Below are 20,153 nucleotides of genomic sequence, written 5' to 3' on the forward strand. Positions count from 1 at the left end.
CTGAAGAAACAGAGCGAACTGACTGCCTGCATTTTCGTTTATGTTGTAGTGAAGTTTGTTTCGTCCGTCACTGCCCAGTACCCTCGACGGACTTTAAGAAATGTCAGAACACGTAATAAATGCGCTCGTTACACAGACGATCTCCCATGTGGCCCGCATGGTTCGAACTTATCACAGCAGGCAGAACGACGCGAAATAACTCGACAAGAGTTCGACGGAGGATTTCGCTACTGTTGCGTTGCGTCCCACATACCGAAGAATTTCCTTTAGAGGGCAATAGGTCAGTCATTTGAACTCCACTAGAGGACGCCCGGATCAACACCGTATTCAGGCAATTGGCAATGCAGGTTGGCGGTATTGAAGGCCCATAAAGCTGCTTGAAAGTCTCGACTCTCGTAGTAGCCGGCCCAAGTGACCTGGTACCCGGCTAACAATGCGGGACGATCCCACCACGGCCGCTTTTCGTTTATCTGCGTTTTAAGCGTCGACAGCTTCAGAGGTCAGTCAAACTTCCGCCATGCGCGCTTACAAAGCGGGCCGACTAGCTTAAGCACACACGAAACACTTATGTAAAGCTGGTCGAGGCAGCAGCCCGGTCAGGCGAACATACAAAGTGTCTGAAAGACTCCGGAAGCGTATATATTTAAACGAAGCACAAGTCTCAGTTCATCCGCGTCTCGTCGAAGTAAGGACGACTAAACGAACAAAAGCTGCATTTCTTGTTTCGACGGGGCCAACACGAATCGATAAAAAAAAAGAAAGATGTGCGAGGAGGCTCTAAAACTTGGTCACCGTGCAGACGAAGTCAAACAGACGACGTCGACCGGCAGCGTGAAGGAAGTGTGGGGGACATTTTAACGGGTATTGAGATAAGAGAATGCGGGCCACGAAACAAGAATGTACATAAACGTTTGCCTGCTGTTGCTTTTATTTTTTTTAAAGCCATGGACTGTCGTTCCGGTGGCAGTAGAGGTCGATAGCATATCAGGCGGAGGTTTCCTTTACGAGCCGTCACGAAAACAAGGCGCCCCGTTTCGGAATGCGGACACGGATGCTTTAGACATGATTACGTGGAGAGAAATGCATTTCTTTTTTTAGTGACACAGCTCATTAATAATAGTTAGAAACCAAGATATGAACCCGCCTACTAATCTTTCTTCGATTAACATCGAAATGTATATAACATGTCACATAATTTATCAGAGAGAGGTCACAGAAGCACATTATCAGATGAAATAAACACGGGACTCCAAACACAAGATGCCACAACAAATAAAAAAGCACAGTATATTGCCGTACTCTTCGATGCGATAGTAACAAGGACTAATGTCCAGTCCATGCAGTCTGTATGCTTTCCTCTGAAACAAATCACACTGCGGTATGTGTCTTTACGACTACACTTATATCATCGGTAGGTAACAGACCATCACCAGCAGACCATCTCAAGGTAAACACAAAAGCAATTTATACTACCGATCTCATCAGTAATTAAGACATGCAGGGAGGGCACATAAAAATTGTGTATAGATAAATCATGATGACCACATAATGTAACCTGTGGATACGCAACCTCAATAAAACAATTTCAGCTGAAGACAGTAGTTTCAGTAACAATATCTACAGTAACGAAAATGACCCTGTAAATCAAATAACTTGTACAATTTTAGCAACCAAAGTAGCCTGCAACAAAAAGGAACGGAATACATGTTCATCTACAGATCATTCGTATGAGTCCTTGATGTAGCCATGGTGGCCAAACTGTTTTAATCATTGTTGTCAGAAAGGATCCAGAAAGGAATGTGAGAATAACCTAACAGCAAATACAAAATGAAAACTCCCCATGCAAAGCTATTTCTTTTAGCATCACAATGACATGTTTGCACGTTCTAAAATTACGCAAAATGAACTCTGGCGCCCGCGAACTCTCTCAATGCACACTGTAAAACAGGCAGTCACACGTGATGAAGACATGCTCGTTCTGCGCAAATATATACAAAGAGCTCAAAAAAATTTCTCCAGTAACTTTTACTGCAAGGTTTTGCATTATGACCGGGCATAACACCGAAGCTGGTGTATGCCAAGATGTTGGTTAGTTCGTTGGCTACTGGTTATGTTGGTTGAATAAACAAATAAGTGCTACGGACTCCACAAGGCAGTGGCAAGCTCATGAAAGAACAGCTTTTCTCCCACATTATGGTAGCTAACGCTACAAGTGAAGCTCAATGAATTTCTTTCTATCATGCTCCAAACACTTGGATGGCACTTATTCTTTTGCCTTTGTACTTACGCTTGGGTGCTTTCAAACAGAATCAAGGCTTATCTAGCTTCTGATAATTTGAGTATAGATCAGCGAGCGACATATTCTATTGCCCAGAGCTTGGTACTGAATAAATCCCAATTAGAATCAAATGACTACGTGCCAGCCACGTGACAGCGAAAGACTGGACAGCGTCCCCCTATGTTTAACGCAGAATCACCCGAGCGGAAGGGCCCGGACCAGGAAAACCTGTCGTGCGGCTTCAGAAAACTATTCATTACTATCCAGACAGCCGAAAACGCCGGCGCCGCATCGTCTGCTGCCCCGGAGCCAGACCATCATTCGTCTGCTACAGAAATAGTTCTTGTCTAGGCCTCCTCCTGCTCCTGGAGCTTTGAGAGGAAGTAAAAAAAAACAGAATGAAAGCAAGCGCAAGGTTGGGGAGGGTCCATAAAAAATGAGCGTGCAGGAAGCACGTTCAGGAAGTCGTTCGCCTCAGGGTCGTCTCGCGCTCACGTAATGACATGCAGTCGTCGCTGGCCGCGGCGGCGGCAAGCAGCAGGTGTTGCCTGGCTGGGAGCATGAGGAGAGAAATATTTCTGGGAGTGCAGAGTAAGGGCCGAAGCAGGACTGGCAAGAACACTGGCAGACGCCCACGGAACGCTTCCTGGGCGTGAGCCCCCGACGCAGCAATCACCCAGGCACGCCAAGCGTGACTCCCGAGTTCACAGAGTCCGTGACCCTGACGTGTACCTCCACGCTCAAGACCGCCGAGGACCCCGAGGCCCGGGCGCGGCGTCTTGCTTCTTTCGCTTCTTAATCCGTCGGCTTCCAGGCAGGAAGGAAATGCAAATTTGCCCACGGGTCGAGCGAGACGTGGTACGCTACGCGCTTGGCTTATTGGAATGTCCCGTCGCGCGATGAAACATAAAGAAGAGGAGCCACTTCCTTGGATCCTCACGCATAAGTTGTTCTCCGATTTGTGCCCGACACGTTGTCCTGGTATGTTCTGCCAACCTAGAAGCGTTTAGATTCCTTTCTGGGTTGTAAAATGCTGCTTTCGCAGAACAGGCCGCGAAAGGTTACACCGTGTCAAGCAAGCAGGAAGAGCTGCTGCTTCTGGAACGTGCTTTTCACGCGCTGGTGCATGGCTAACAAGGGGCGTGGCCTTACCTGAGATCTATTCTGAAGATACGACAAGCCTGAGAATGACTAAGATCACTCACCAACATCCCGTCTTGTTAAGCAGGCGTAGTATGAAAATATTTGCGTCCCAAGGGGCTATGTCATCTAGGAGTAACAAGAATTCGACGGTAACGTTGACCAGAATTTAGCAAACTTTATCTCTTTACAAGGCAAACATGATGTTTGGTCTCAGGCACCGAACGGTCCCTGGTTATCTTGTAAGCTTACACCATAAACAAGCAAAGAAGCTTATTTTGTGCCCGGAAGGTAACTAACCGACTGCGGAATGCTTCGAGAATCGTGAAAGGTGAACAAGCATTCATGTTTTTCTTTATAAGAAAATTTCTGAAAGTTGGCCAGGCGATGTACAGCAGCTTTGTACGCCAAGAAACTCTCAAAGCCGGTTAGATATAGCAGGTCCCATTCTGATGTGCCATCCGATTGCGATTTCATACACCCGAACTTCGAAGTAACAAGGGTCAGTTATCATCAATGATTCCAAATTGTCATCATTTTGCTGCAATCAATGCTGGCCAGTCAATTAAAACCAGTCATAAAGCATCGGGCCACATTTAATTCTTGTGTTGCATCTAGTCACTTTTTTTTCGTTTGCATTCTCCTTCTTTTTGCGTTCTTGCTCATTTAAACCGTACTACTTCGTTGCGGTGAGATTGAAGAACGTTAGAAAACCATGACAGGCACACGTAGATACAATGTACTACTAAGCAAGCCAGTACTGTGTTCCCCTTTCTATACACTATATTCCAAGCAAATAGCGAAAATTTGGTGCTTGCAACTATTTCAGCATCCTTAAAATCATCGAACCACGCTGTTCAAGAACATATAAGTAACTGAGAAGACTTTTCATTACCACGTGCATTTTCTTTCTTTTTTTCAAGACACACATGGTACACAAACAGCTGCTATGTAGCTGATACACAAACAGTAATCTTCCTGCCAAAGCTCCAGTGGAGGCCAGCTGTTCTTTGAAGACTTCCTCGCTGAAACCGTTATCTATCATTGTTTACCCGTGAGAAGCCACGTCGCTTCCAGCAGCACATAAGATATAGAGCAGCAGCACTATTCATACAAGAAACATTGTCCGTCTAACCAACTTCCCGCCAGGGAAGATGTGGTGATTCCAGACTAGCGGCCGCCAGGGCAACTCCCGAGAAGTGGCACGTACAAAAGAGTCATTCATGCCAACTCCAGCGTTACCCAGTCCGGAGGAACGGGAAAAATAGAACAGAGTATCACACTACAGCATCGAATTGGTCGGTGTACGATGCCCCAGCACCACTGTCGATTCATTTATCTTCCTCACTGGCTGCGCACTTCTCTGCGTCTCGTCCTTTTTTCCTCCTTCGCTCGTCCAGAAAAAAAGAAGAAGAAGAAGAAGCCAGATCCGTGGAGCACCGTTACCCAAAGTGTGACGCAAGCGGCCGGAAAAACGGCCCCGATTCCCGACTTGTCGCATTGTGTCAGACCGAAGAAGCATGCCAGTAGGAACGAACACAAACGGTCGGGTCCCCGCCGAATGCATTTTGTTTTTTTTTAGCTCCTTTTCGTAGAGAGGCTCTGGAGGACGGGGCGTTTTTGTGGCCGGTGGGCTGCCAGTCGCGTCCTTGCAAGCTGGTCATCCCACAAGAAGTTGTGTGCCGCTTTTTTTTTTGTTTGCTGCTCGCTCACCCTTGCTCCCTCTCCCGGCATCCCAGAGCTTCTTGCAGCTTCTATGTTAGAGAAGAAGGAGAGACCATTCTTTCTTTTTATCTATCTCTCTTTTTCTTCTTACAATCGAACGTTCAACTCCCACGGTTGTGATGGAAGACCCCTGCGGACACACGCACACAGCCGCCGCCCGTCCGTCCGCTCCGTGCTTCGTTCGTCATCGTCCACTGCGGGGGATCGGTCTGCACGTGTTCAGATGCCCTTCCCTCCCACCTTCTTTCCTCCACAAACGCCCCTCTTTTGGCAGTTTGGAGGGCGAAGCACTACCAGCGCGGACAGTGCAAGGCACCGTTAAACATAAACGAAGTAAACACACAAAAGTGCTAGTGTCTTCAGCAGAGCAAGAGGGGATGGGATGGTGGAGGTCGAAGTGGAAACGGCAACAATACACAAAAAGATGCTTGTCTGCCCCGACTAGCCGAGTCTGGGGGAAGAAAGAAGAAGGGGGCCCTTCCTCCGCTCTTCGATTACGCAGCAGCTCGTGGACCTACAAGCCTCCGCTTGAAGAAAAAAAGAGCGTTGCGCTTCCTCCTCTGCCATACAGCGGATGGTAGGAGAGACCGGCCTTCTGAGGAGGAAAGGACGTCTCAGGCATGAGCTGAACCAGACCTCGTTCCCCTCTGCGTGTGTGCGTCTGTGTGTACCTACCTGTTACCCCGCAACAAGGTCAATGTCCCCGTGACGTAAGATGTGGGGGGGGGGGGCGGAGGAGAGGAAACGGAACACCCAGAAACTATAGAGCCTCTTCTGCGAGGGGGTAGTCGGGAAGGGGGGTGAAAGAAAGGGGGGTGTCTGGAGAGTCACACCACCTCCCTCCCCAACCCCTCAACTCTCCCCCTCCCTCATCGAGCTTACTATCCACCGCGATGGTGTGACCCCTGCCGCCGACGCCTCTTCCTTCCAAGTTCAAGATGTTATGTAAGTGGGCGAGGAGGTAAGAGGAGCGATAGGACTGTTCCTGCCAACGGCCTGCTGCCCGGCGCTGCGGCTCCGTCACCCCGCCAACTGAAAGGAGGGGTGGCACTGCTCGCTTCCGGGTTCCTCCGGCGGCGGGTCTGGCAGGCAGGGCTGCTGCTCGTTCTGCACATGCACATCTTTTAAGGCATTGCCATCGGCTGACAGATCGCCAGTCCGGGATTCGCGAGAGCTGCCAGCGGTGTGTGCTTGTGTGTGGCGCACTGCGCTCCCTCTGCTCCTGCCGCCGACGCCAGTGCACGGCAGTGCACCGCGAACAAGACGGCGGTCCACAGGACTGAGCAGCACAAGCCGCCGCCATAGGACTACACTTTCGAGATAGGTGAGCACCTCGCCGGTTAGCCTCCTCCAGAGATAGGAGCGTGTCTGTTGAAGACACGTAAGAGTCGCCTTCCTTCACCCCATCGCTTCTCCTCATCCTCTGGCGTCCCCATCCACAATAACCGGCCCTTCGTCTCCAATGGGACATAGTGATGGTTCAGCTCTCACAACGCTTCTCATTAATGGGAGAGCGAGGAAAGGAAGGGCACTCATTGTTTGCTTAACGGTGAGCCTAGGCCCGCCCGGCGGCACAGCCGAACCGGCCGCTGGAGAGGAGCCCTTGGGGGTGGGGGGGGGGGGGGGGTACGTGTGGATGGCGGGTGACCCGAATTACGGGGAAGTCCGGTTCCCAGCGCGATGGCCAGATCGGCTCCGCTCGCCGATGGCCCGGAGAGGAAGCAGGTTCGGCAACAGGTATACCGGATGGCCACTCCTCCTCGCATCCGTATAGTGGCGGACCCGGCACCAGTCGCCCGCCAGCAGCACGCCGGCGATTCAACCTTGTCAGACGACGACGGTAGTAGAATCCTCGCTGCACGCGCTACCCAGGATATCGCGACGACACGACCTTGAGCGCTCCGGACGGTGCACTGCGCCCAAGGCCCTTGGTACGTTGCCCCTTACCGTTCTCTTCTTGACCAAAGCGCCTTGGTCATCCCCAGTCAACGATTCGGAGCTAGCGGTTGCGTTTTTGTTTTCATATTTTTTTCTCTCAGTCGAACGTCGTTGCAACACAAGGTCAGCTCCGGCCGTAGGGGGGCAAATTGCTCGTGTCTCATTAAGCAGTAGATTGCTTTCGGACGGAAGTCGTGCCAGAGGTGTCAAGGTCCCTCGCCAATGAGGCAGCGTCTGGCAAAGGCAGTCATTGGGGTCTCCACTCCCATGCGCAATTATCTTGGCATTTGCAATCTGGTGGACACTTATCATAACACGAGTGAAAGGCAGTTAACGGTTAGGCATTGGTATCGTGTTACGAAACCATGTCGGTGGTTCGGAAACATCTTAAGAGACCATTTGTCACGTAATGAGGAGACCGAGGAAGGTATTGGGTAGCCAAGTTCCGATTTCACGCTTTGATTTGCTAAACGTCGCGTAAGATCCAATGGGACCTCTATAGCAGAATCGTGTTTTGTCAAACTTTGTTCTTTGCCCGGTGTCTTCTTCTAGACGAGGTCGAATCTTTGGCAATGTGTCTAAAAATTACAAAACTTTCAAAAGAATGTTGGAAGGAACAGACACTTCCTCTTTTTCTCAGTTTTAACTTCCCTATATTCGCTAACAAATTGTCAAAATATCAGTTATCGGCAGTATGTACCACGAGGGAAGTCTTGGAGTGAAACTGTGCAGATGAAAAACAAAAATTAAGAAATTGTTAGCCAGTAGCCTCCTTTTTTAACACTTTCACCTCGTATTTCTTGACATGGAAATGCAGTAACTGCATCGAGCAGCTCTGATAATGTGACAGTATAACACACTTTTCTTGATTTTCAACAGCAAACTACCACTCAAATTGTCATTTAACTATGGTAAAATGACAAAATTTTAGTTCTTTTCGAGCGGAGCATGCTACCAAGTACTACGCTATTGTGGCGGAGTTCTCAAATATCATGCAAGTCACTGCACAGCCTCTACCCAAACTAAGGTGTTACAGCCGAGATGCAATTTGTGCGGCTAAAGAAGTGTGGTAACAGCGTGGTGCACTTGTACATTGGTAGTACGACATCAGTAATACCGATATTAGCCGGTGCCCCTCCAATGCTTCTGTCACAGCCATTATTGTTCTTCTAGACTCCTTCCAACCACATGTTGCGCTAAACATGCGTCTACGCTGACCAGCTTCGTCAGCACAAACTTCCCGATTACTAAACGGAAGAATACTCAAGCGCACACACTGTCACGTTCTATCTCTTCCGAGTTACACGTGCAGATACAGAGCCTTCATACTAGAGATAATGAAAATGTGATATTTTCTTTATCAGTACAGACTACACGCTGTTCCTTTTCCATGTAGGCTATAAAGCATTAGGTTTAGCTTCAGAAACAGTGAAACGTACACTGATTACTACAACGCCGATAGAAAACCAAATCACTTAGTACCGATTTGCGCTGAAACAGGCACCTCCTTAGTACAGTCATGTCATGGTCATCTCGTGGCTGTGAAATTTCGCGAAGACACAGTGCCTCCGTGATTTGTACAAGGGCTAGCAACTTTTTTTTTCCGTTCCAGGTGCCACACAATGAATTCTCGCAATGGCATAATTGTTCTCACAGTCCTGGCCACACTGCTGGCCTCAGCAGTTGGCCAGGGAATCTTCGGCGGGCAGCTGCCACCCAGTCGACCGGGAAGACCTCAAAGTATAAGTAAGAAGGATACTTTCTGAAGCTACGTCACTGTACGACTTAATAATGCAGAACAATGTGCTAAGAAATTAACAACTTGAGAAATTGGCATGATATTGCATAATGGAGATGACTTTCAAAATTTTTCCTATTGTTTTCGAATGTCCGCGATGACCAGATCTGAATTTTTTTCAAGTCCTCCACGCTACAGTAAATCAAAGATATTTAGACGTTTTTCATCTTGATAAACTTAATACACTGAGTGCTTGTTGAAAACAGAGTTGCCCTGGCTTCTTCAGTGTCTTGTCTAGCAATATTGACCCACCAAGCTGATCTTTATTGAAGCTCATGAGCTTACCACTGTTCTTTTTCACACGCGTGAACTGTGCACGATGAAAAATCTCTTCACAGAGTAGTATAAATTGAGCATTTTCCGTCGTACACGTTTTCTTTAGCTGGCATTATCAACCTGCTGCGTTACCAAAACCAGCCGTGTGAAGGTCGCAACAACCAGAATGGAACATGTGTCAGCGAACAGGACTGCATTGACCGGAAAGGAACGGAAGTCAACAGATGCGCCAACGGCTTCGGAGTTTGCTGTTACGGTAAGCGAAAGCCTATCCCTAGTACTTCTGTCATTAATAAATACAAAACTCATTGTAGGGTATCGGAAAAATATAGCAATGCAAAATGACGTACTCCTAAAAAAATAACTGCCATCCAACTTCAGCAACATTGCTTAAGCACGGCCAAATGTATCACGCATTCACATAGTGGCGACAAAAGATGTTAATTGAACTCTCCGTCGTGGAATCCTTGTATGGACTAAGATTATCTTCATTGTCGCATTTCAATGATTTATGTATTTTCATTACAGCGTTTACTTTCCCTATGGAACATAGAGAAATTGAGTTCTACATAAGTCTTTCCACATCAACGGATTTAAAACCGAAAATAATAGCAACGCGTAACCGAAAAGAGGAAAAACAGTTTACCATTTTGATCACTTGAGATGGCTGAACTTCTTTTGTATATGGCTACAACGGCGCGTGACTAAACAAGTGTAGTAAAGTTTGAAGCAAGCGTCGCCTTTCATAGTTGCTCCACGGGACCACAGGAACAAAAACTAGCCAAAATATGCTTGCGCGAACTGGCTGTTAGGACCATGAGAAGGTTCCGTGAAGCGTTACGAGCGACCCTATAGCCTGTGTTGGAACTCGCTTTAAAGTATTTACTGGAAAAATTCGGCAATATTTGAGCTTCTTTAAGATTAACAGTGTCCCTAGCCAGTACCGTAACGATTCCTTCCCACTTGTGTTTATCCGTGATTCGTCAACGATACTATTTGGTAGAGAGGTTTACTGCCCGTTTTCTTTGATATAATGTCCGGGTATATTTCAAGATAAACTTCGCACCTTTTTCCATACGTTACCACTCAACGTGTCGAAGGGGATCGGTAATGGTTAGGGTTTTATAAACTCTTCAGCATAACACTGTCAAACCGACGTTATAAGCGGCAAAACGTGAAGATTGAGAAAATTGGGCTGATCCAACACCCAGATTGGAATCTATATGAAGCGAAGCTTTAGTTAAGTATTTAATGAAATGCTATGCAAGTAACGGCGATGCGTACAATTCACCTTGTACACTTTGTCATTTCGAGCAACGTTAACTTTTCTTTAAGCACTAGACCGCTATCGACCTATGCCGAAATGTACGCGTGCACCATATTGGGCGTATCCACCTGACATTCTCGTTAAATTCTCCACAGTGAGCTTCACGTGCGGCAAGTCCACGAGCGACAACGAAACGGAGTTCGTGAACCCCAACTACCCGAACGGCGAGAACGGCACGGACACCTGCCAGGTGACAATCGAGAAGCAGAACAACGTGTGCCAGCTGCGGCTCGACTTCCTCGAGTTCAGCCTGGCCCAGCCCGACGAGAACGGACAGTGCATCACCGACTCGTTCATGGTCCGAACGACGGTCGGGGAGCGCCTGCCCATTCTCTGCGGAGAGAACGCGGGACTGCACTGTGAGTGGATTTCCTGAAAGACAAACGGTGACGTTCACGCTTCGAGCGCCCACGCGTTCTAATTTCTTCAAGCGTTTTCGAGTGACATCGCTTTCGGCCGGAGATCGAGAGATGCTTACTTAAAGGAACTGCTGGAGATCTTTGCCCGACTGACTGCCAGGCATACGGCTCCAAGTGTTACGTCAGAAACACTGTCATGTTGTGGTGACGGTGAGGAAGCAGATGCTGTAAAAATTGCGAGTTGAGAGTCTAACTTGCGTCCAAAACGACAAGCGACACACAGGTCACAATTACATCGCCGAGCATAGTCGTCGGTCAACGAATGTCGTCTCAGGGGTCATGTACTACGGCTGTACCAACGCACATTTCAAATTAATCGCTTTTGCTCGCGTACATTCGAGTGAATACCACAGTATTCGAATCACTCATGCAATTTCTTCAGACATGACTATTTCGCTTAGAGTCGACAACATTCAAGAAATTTTCATTCCTGTACCAAGCCATAACTCATTAACAGTAAAAAATCCGGTGAAAACAACGTGCGCTTAATAATATGACATGCAAAATAACCAGAAAGCACACAGAAGGCACGTGCAATTACGAAAGTGCCTGCATAATTTGTCTCATTCCTTCAGTTTTCAAAAATCAAACGCTTTCGTTTATCAAAAGCAGGAGGTGCTTCTCCAGTGGCCCAAAATGTGGTGCAGTATAATTTTCAATGACCTTGAATGAACTTGTGCTGGCTTAATTGGTGGTAATGTCATCCCATAAGGCCCTTTCGTAGTGCATTGTCACCGAAGCTGCAGGGCATCAGGTGTGCAACAGTTAAATGACTCAGTAAACTTTTCCATGACTTTACCTCTGCTGTTATATCATCAGCCGTGATTGGAATCATGCTCCTTCAATAGGAGATTGCTATCATCGCCACAAAACACGATAGACCGTTCTTGCTAACATTTTTTACGAACCACATAAGCGCACGCGAAGACTGATTCCATCTAAACTGGCTCAGAAATTAATGTCACAATAAAAAGGTACACTCACTCATTCGTACATGTTGCTTTGGTTTTGAATGTTCAGAACCACACAGACGAAACTTTGTGACAGTTACGCCCTCTTAGAAGGAAGTTGTAAAAAGCCTTTAAACGGGGGGAACTTAACCAGGCGTTATAACTGACCACTGGTTACAAATTAAGTGTAGACAAATTTATAACTGTCTTTCCTTTGGTGAATGCGTGTACGGTTAACAGAGCGTTTCACTCTTCCCTGCAGTGTACGTGGACATGGGCAGAAGTTCGGGGAATCCTGTCGTGCTAAGCGTAGTCAGTAATGGGGACAAGATGACTAGAAGATGGCGGATCAAGATCAGCATGGTACAGTGCAACAGCCTCGACATAGGTAAGTTGGTGAAGAGCAAGAATGCATAAACCCACATTTCCTTTTCATCCTTCCACCACTACTTTCTCAGCAGAAAACAATCACTGACACCCTAGAGGCATTTGAGTTTGGTTTCTGTGTCTCATTATTATTACTCTCATTTTTATGAACTATTTCAATTGTGGACAGCTTCGGATTGGGCAAAAACTTCTGTCATTGCCCTTCGGGTTTGATAACATTAAAAATCTCTTTCAATGATGAACAATGCAAAATATATGACAAAGTCGTATTGTAGCATCCAGATTACGGAACACATAGGCATTAGCACTGTGACGACAACATTACGCAAACCTTGTGCATCCTGTGTTTCGAGTTAAGAGTTTCCCTAAAAGCTCCAGTTCGATGCTCTGGAGCGTCGAGGTAATCAATCATCTGAAGTGATTTTTCATTTACCATTATGGATAGCCCATTGTATAGATCAGTGCTATACGATAAGAATTCGGTATCAAAAGCGCTCTAAGCAGCTTTACTCACTTTGCCAACTATCTTCCCGGCCTGACAGCAGTGTTCACAAACAGCCTGAGAGGGATTTCGGCTTGAATTCCATTGCTGCTCAACCAGGAAACTGAATACAGTCACTCACGGCAACAAAATTCCGGCAAACTTAGTTTAAAGACAGCTTCACAAAATGTCGATACCAGCGCTACTGCTCCCGCACTGGTAGCTGTTGGTAACGAGTGAAAATGCCAGAACAAATAACTCGTTCGAGAGTAAAGATCGTTACTGGTAGATTTCTTTGTTGATTTCTAATGTCGATGCAAGAACTACGCAACTGTTAGTCATGCATTTCGTGGGTATGATCGAGGTTCCCAGGACGATGTACTATTAATGTTTGTTCAGATCTATGTGCATAAAGAAAACACCGAGGTTGCTCTTTCAACCAACAGTGCTCGCAGAACGGGACAGTGTAGAAAAAGACAAGCACAATCAAATCGCCGACTTCTAAGTGATGGTGATGAATGAGGGCGACAAATGCATGAGCTGTCCGTTAATCACATTGTCCGGCAAAAAAAAAAATGTGCGCCTGCACGCACATGCTTTGACCTGCCGACAAAGTTACCTAGTTTTATTTAAATTGCCCCGCAGCAATGCCAAGGAAACACGCGTGTACATGACTTTCAGTTTTGGTCAAACAGCACCGAATGCAGAGAGCCCTTCACAGTTTCTGTTGCTTCTCTGTTTAACTTGAGCTCATATTGTGATGGTATCTGCGAAAATTCTAGCGTGAGCTAAAGAATGCGTTTTAGAATCCGTGAGGGGATTCAGGAGTCCTCTGTTAACAGCTGTCATTATTTCTGATGCATGCCTTTAAAGTATTTGCAGAGATCTACTAAGCTTGTTTCCCAGTGATCATGGCATATGGTCCTTCATAATTCAGCAATCACTGCGATCACTAGAAGCATCAGCCCTGGTATCGCTTTGGATTTCGTCCTTGCAGCTCCTGCCGGTTGCCTGCTGTACTACCGAAGTCCTAGCGCCATCGTGCGGAGCTTCAACTACGGACCCATGGTGGAGCACAGGGTCCGTTACTTGAGCAACCTCCGATACTCCATCTGTATCCGCATGGAGGAGAACTACTGCTCCATCAAGTGGGAGACCGAGTCCAACTCGTCCTTCTCGTGGGGCAAGCCAATCGACCGGGGTGCTAACGGCACCATCTGCAACATGGACGACTTCGTGGGCATTGACCAGGGTTCGACGCTGGGCCTTGGTCCGGGGCAGGATCGCTTCTGCGGCACTAGCCTCGGCGAAGAGAACGTCATCATATGTAAGTCGTATTACATGTATTCATTGCGTATAACCTACAATGTATGACCAAAATCTGACGTGTTAAATTTCAAGAAAATGATGTATGGAGACATCACGTACAATGCTAATAGTTTCGCTTGTGAAGTTTACGAACAATGTAGTTCGAACATATATATCAGTCTGCGTGTACTCTCATTCTGGCTGTAAGGGCAGCAACAACTTATGCCAGATGTTAAAGCCTCGATCTCTTGCTCAGCTTCCTGTAAAAAAAAAATAAGCAAGTTCTGCCACTTGTACACAATCAAATTACAGCTCGCGAGTGTGGCCACAGCGGAAAATTCACCTTAGGTTGTCTTTAAACAGCTCTAGAAAGGGGAAAAATGGTGAAGATGTGTAGCTTTGTGCAATGTTTAAACTTACCCAAACTGTTGAAGGCGATGAAGAAAGAAATAATTACATTAGGTGGACGCCGTAGAATTGTGTCTGAAGCAGGAAGAGTCGACACCCGCAAAGCTTCCGCATTGTTTTCTTGGTGAAATTGAGTTGTAGGTTCGTAAGCAACCTGTAGAAGGCAAACATTTCAAAAGGTCTTCGTGTTACTCTGGTCCCGTGTGCAGATGTCGCGCACGTAATTAAGCTTGTCGTAAAGGCGCTCGTTTTTACAAGCCCGGCACCACAGAGGTCAGAATGTGTGAAAAAAAAAATGAGCGTATGTTATACTTGTGGCTGCCAAGCTAAGCACAACACTCCTCTAACGCACTTAAATCAAGCGTTTTGAAACTGCGCCAAGTATAAATGGGTACAACCAAATCACCCATTTAAGAAGGTTCGGTGAGCTTGCGTTTTGCTGCCTAACAGTGAAACTTCTACAGCATAAAACATCCACTACAGCGAAATACCGGTCATTGTGGCTCAGTGAATGTGGCGTTCAGCTAATGAGCACAGGGTCGCGGGTTCGTTTCCAGATTGCAATCTGGTGGAGACGAAATGTAAAAACGCTCGTTTACTTAGGTTGGGGTTCACTTGAGCGAAACTCAGATTGTCAAGATTGATCTGTAGACCTATCCGGAGCTACTGCGTTCATCGTAGCCTCGGTATCGCTGTGGGGCGTTACAGATACGTTTATGAATTAAATGAATCATGAATGCACTGTGGGCCCTGATCAACATTTCGCTTGTACTTCTTGCAGCCAACAGCAAGCCCTTCACGTTGAAGGTGAAGAGCAACCACGCCTCAAGTGACAACGCCATGAACGGCCAGTACGGCTTCTCCTTACGATACACGCAGCTACCGTGTGTCGTCTAGCACGAAGCCGTGCCGAGCTCTTCGAGTCACCGCGTTTTCCTGTCATCCTTACACGGGTCAGTTGGCCTTCTCTCTCTCCGCCTGTTACCGCACGTGTGGCCTTGAAAAAGTAGCATTCGCCACCGATTGTGCTATGATGTTTGCTAGGGAAATTTAGCGTGTCCTCATAAACTGATTGACGGTTACGAAATACCAGAACACACGCGACGGAGATTGTAATCACAGAGCTGGCAGAGGCATCTTGTGGAGGTTCACTCAAGCCCAGGACGTCAGGAACACTTTTTGTCAGGCTGTTATCGCTGAAGGAAAAAAATTAATAAGGACATTGTTCATTCATAAGCTGAGGCCAACGGGTTCACACGAGCTACTGAGTAGCACATTGTCCTTTATTGCCAAAATAGTATTTCACGCTCTGGTTGAACTCAACTTCACAAAACAGCGCCACCAGTGCTGGTGCTGACATCCGTTCTTAGAGGCTGTTAGGAAAATTACTAGATGAAGTCTTGGAGCTACTGTCGGATGGTTCTGCTCATACGAGAATGATGAATATCGTGCGCGGATTCACTTAAACATCTTTCTTCTGGCTTCAAACACCGTGCGACAATGCGAATTGTTCGGCTTCTGCAAATATAGGTGGTGCCCAAATCCATGCTCCAGCGACTGTTGTATCCGAGTAATAGAAATAGATCTCAAAGGCTATGCTTCTGCCGGCTCTATATGCCAGAAGTGATTGCAGAGACGGAAACACGTCATAGACTCCATGTTTTAGACATCCCCTATTGCGTTATAAAGGTTCACAACAAAGTTTGCAATGATTGCGCATGTGCGCGGAGACTTTTCGCATTGCGTGTTTCGAAGACAAAAACTGTAATCATTACAGCGATTAAATTTCGCTGTCAAGGCGTTCTAATTGAACTTTTTGTGCTCAACTACACAATTGTGAAGGATGTGCCGGTTCGTAATGTTTTAAGCAAATTATTACACCATATATCTTTGAAAATTATTTTATGAGATATGAGCCCATTTTCTTATTTTCTTGTTGCTAAGAAGTGATCGTGGTACAGAGATCCTACATTTCCATTTTTGCTCAAATGAATCGTTGTTGTGGTTAAATGGAAATCCTCCGTCTTTAGCCGCTATGTTATTCAACAGCGAGTAAATTTTCTTAGGCTTGGCACAGAAAAAGACACTAAGGACGAATTTTAAATCATTGATACTTTGCAGCATCTGACTATCAAATAGGTTAGGGTTTCTGTGAGTGGAGAATTTCTAACCTATAATGGATGGAAAAAAGAAACCTAAGGGGAGACACCACCCGAAAATTCCCGCGCCAGCCCCTTATGTAACGTCATCGGTTTTGACAGGGATCTATTCCACGCTAGTTCAGTGTCTGCCGATGCAGAAATATCACATCACGTTTGACAGTGCTCAAAAAATCAACATTTTGCAGACTTAACACATGACGTCCCATTGACGTCACTGGAGTCGCTGTTGCGAAGTGAAACTCGATACGGAAAGCGTTACTACTGCAATACTCAAAACATTTTGGAATTTTTTTCGACAACTAAATGCAGATAATCTTTGAAAGAGGCCTTGATCGCATAAAAGCATTTGAGTGTTTCTGTTTTGCGTGTTTTTACGATTACCGAGTTTAGTTAACAAGGCTCTTTATATCAAAACATGTGCTTTGGTTTTTGATGTTTCATCTTTTACGGTTTAAAGGAGTAAATAGAAGTGCTCTCTTCTTTCAAGAAAATTCTGACGTTTGAAGATAAGAATTGTGGGTTGACCTCGCTCTAGCCCACTCTATGCATACCCTGCAGCTGATATATTCGTAGAACTCAAGGAAAACTTTAAAAAATATGCTGCCGTCTCCTAGTCTCCAAGATTTACCTCTGCTGTTCGCAAGGCGATATTATTAAATTTCACTCCCATTCGCTCTGTGCAATTAAGAACATTTGTTTTTGCTACGACTGTCTCATATTATAGAGATAGAGACTAAATGTTAATTGCCACTGATCAATTTCACAAAATAGACGGACACCACCATTTGCGCGGAAATCAACGTTAAATACGAAATTTTCACTATTAAACTGTGAGAATAAAGAATCAGTGAGACATGTAATTGCAGAATCGAAGTGATTCCGTGTTCAAAGCGTTGCATTTTGCTAAAGACATTGCGTTCGATACTAGTTTCGAGAAACATGTATTCGAAATATGCCATGAAGGGCATTGTAGTTGCAGATTACAGTTTTCCTTGTTGCGTTTTTACTTATTTAGAAAATGCTGAGTGGAAAAGCAGTGCGTTTCACTGCAGATTTTGATAACTTATTTTTAAAACCGGGTGCAAGGCAAAGAGCTTCTAAACAAAGAATGTCCTTAGGCCACTTAAATTATAGGGTTTTACGTGCCGAAACCCCGATCTGATAATGAGGCACACCGAAGTGGGTGAGTCACGAATAATTTGGACCCCCTGGAGTTCTTTAACGTGCACCTAAATCTAAGCGCGCGGGTGTTTTCGCATTTGAACCCCATTGAAATGCGGCTGCCATGGCCGGGATTCGGTCGCGCGACCTCATGTCCGACACCCACTAAGCAACAACGGCAGGTGCTTAGGCTACTCGCTGACGCATATTTTACAATTTAAACATGCTTCCTAAAGGATGTTAAAACGTCATTGAAAATTGCTAAACATAGCTATACCGGTGATCGACAGTAAATGCAACAGGTCACAAAGGTGCAATTAGGCATTGTCTTTGTCATTAGCAAGCGTTGCGGTTTGCGATGTACCTTGACCACGGTCTTGCGTGTCTATTGCAGATACCACACCTTTCTTTCGCCTCTTTTTATTCTCCCTACGGGACACCAATTGGACGGATGATCTGGCCCGGTGATCGTCTTGAGAAGCCGGCTGAGATTTACTCATTTACCAAGCCGACATCATTGATACCACTGCATATGAATGGTTGTATTTATTGCGCCAACATAACTCCACGTCTCCCCACCTCCCCCATACCCCGAGCGCTGAATGTGCAGTGATATGTCCTCCCTCACAAAATGTTGTCATTCTGTGGTGCCGCTCTACTTGCCATGTTCCTCTTAAAGATCACAATCGCACTGAAACAGGACCCAGGAAGAGAATGCCGAGTGTACGAAATTTTTTTTTAGTCAGATGCCCAGCTAACACTCAACGCTACTTGTGCTTTCGAAATCTGTGCTGTGTCTCAAATAGTAAAACTAAGATAATGCATACATCCAAACCATATGTACACCGTGACATATACACAATGCATCAAAGAACGTTACGTCCTTTAATACTTTGAACGATAAAACGACAAGGACCTGATTTTAAAAGACTGATACCATTTGAGTGTTAGAAACATGCGCGATACGCGGTGCTTTTGTTGTACTAAGCTCTATTTCCTGTGTCGTGTTCACCATCCATCATCAAGCGGTGCAGTATTTAAAAGCGTCAATTCCTTATTTAAAGCGCCATCATAGGGTGCCAAACGTTCCCAGGTATATGCGCTATGTGCGATGCATTCACCGGCTTTCATTTGCCGCGTCTGTTAGCGTCCTCGTTATATCAGAGGGCTTGCAAGCCTTACGCGTGCTGTACGGTGGCGACACCTATACCGTTCGAGCTTACTCCCACCGTAGTAACAGGGCTGGTCTCCGTCAGCCGGGACCGTCTGCTCAAGAAAGGCATGCCAACGCCACAGGCAACACAAATCACAAAGCGATGGACATATATGTATAATTGTACTGTGCCTTAGAAGAACGATAGATGTATTTAATGCTATAGCTTCGCATGTGATGAAATGCCGCTTTTTGCTTTGCTAACGCTGTATGCTTTTATCTTTTTTTGCCCTGCCTGGCGCACAAGTTGCTAAGTGTTCACAACGCCACGTTGCGGCGGATTTCACGAAAGCAACCATGTTGTTTTGTTGACGTGCAATGTCGCGTGTCCTCCACCTGCAAGCTGTTCTCATATGCCAGCAGCCTGCAGCCTCTCCTTTTGTGTACCTTTGTTGCCATTAACGCATAACACATGCAGCCAACCCGCCAAGTATATGTCGACGTGTATTTAATAAAGCTTTTTTTGAATGACTTTGCTTCCGTGATGACTTTCGAAGGTATAGTTCTTTGAAAAAACGCATGGTCGAACATTTCTCTCCCTTTTTTTTTGCAATCGTAAACATATACCTTAGCTAATCACGGATCACGCGCTGTAGTTACTAAACGAACAGCTTCGGGCGCCAACAGGGGAGTTTAGCGCAAGGAAGAATTATATGTGAGGGAGCGTTGGGAAGGGTGGCAGGGGGGAGAGAGGTGGCGGATTAAACAAGGCAAGGGGAAGACAGTTTCCGCCGTAGTTACGACTGCACTATAGACACGGTCATACTTGAAGGGTAACCTATTAAAGGTAATATTAAAGGTAACCAAGGGCCTTAAAAAGTGAGAAATAGTTTCCTTCGATTCTATTAATTTATCATCATCCGTCGCAGAAAGTGGTCGACACAGGCGATAACGAAAGCTTATGGTATCATTTAATTTACCTACTGCAGCCCTACAGAGGCCATAGCAGGAGTTTGAACAATAGAGTATTCACAGAAAAGAACATCAACACGAATGTTAAAAACCACTAGATAACGTAACATGACATAGAAGAATCAATTGCAGAAATAAGATCGTTAAGGGCCAGGGAACGCACATTACCAGGTAACAAACTTCAAAAATCCGTTGTTCAGGGGGTAAAAGCGGTGTTTAAATGTAATAATGCAGGTGTGGAACGGTTGCAGATTAAGCTTGTGGGAAACT

The 20,153-nt window shown here is 46.0% G+C and overlaps 2 protein-coding genes across 3 annotated transcripts in view; one reads left to right on the plus strand and one right to left on the minus strand.

The window, feature by feature from the left end:
* LOC135911487 (uncharacterized) overlaps positions 1-20,153 on the minus strand; it is a 77,079-nt gene that overhangs the window by 45,546 nt on the left and 11,380 nt on the right. The gene's annotated exons all lie outside the window — the stretch shown is intronic.
* LOC135911504 (uncharacterized) lies at positions 6,101-19,377 on the plus strand. Of its 2 annotated transcripts, none has more exons than XM_070526508.1 (8): positions 6,101-6,467; positions 8,694-8,827; positions 9,262-9,411; positions 10,578-10,841; positions 12,114-12,239; positions 13,717-14,046; positions 15,217-15,388; positions 18,153-19,377. In XM_070526508.1, exons 2-7 carry the CDS (start codon positions 8,704-8,706, stop codon positions 15,330-15,332), a joined length of 1,110 nt encoding a protein of 369 aa, XP_070382609.1. In that variant the 5' UTR covers positions 6,101-6,467; positions 8,694-8,703; the 3' UTR covers positions 15,333-15,388; positions 18,153-19,377. The 2 variants fall into 2 exon arrangements, with proteins under 2 accessions (XP_070382609.1, XP_070382610.1); XM_070526509.1 differs by lacking the exon at positions 6,101-6,467 and adding an exon at positions 6,946-7,074.

This window comes from Dermacentor albipictus, chromosome 10, assembly GCF_038994185.2.
Source record: "Dermacentor albipictus isolate Rhodes 1998 colony chromosome 10, USDA_Dalb.pri_finalv2, whole genome shotgun sequence".
NCBI classification, from domain to species: Eukaryota; Metazoa; Arthropoda; class Arachnida; order Ixodida; family Ixodidae; genus Dermacentor; species Dermacentor albipictus.

What these genes read in the sequence shown, in the direction of transcription:
- LOC135911504 (XM_070526508.1), top strand. Translation starts at nt 8,704, where the DNA reads ATGAATTCTCGCAATGGCATAATTGTTCTCACAGTCCTGGCCACACTG. An exon ending in GGGAAGACCTCAAAGTATAA is followed by an intron (nt 8,828 to 9,261) that starts GTAAGAAGGATA and finishes CGTTTTCTTTAG; the next exon opens with CTGGCATTATCAACCTGCTG. An exon ending in GTGCAACAGCCTCGACATAG is followed by an intron (nt 12,240 to 13,716) that starts GTAAGTTGGTGA and finishes TCGTCCTTGCAG; the next exon opens with CTCCTGCCGGTTGCCTGCTG.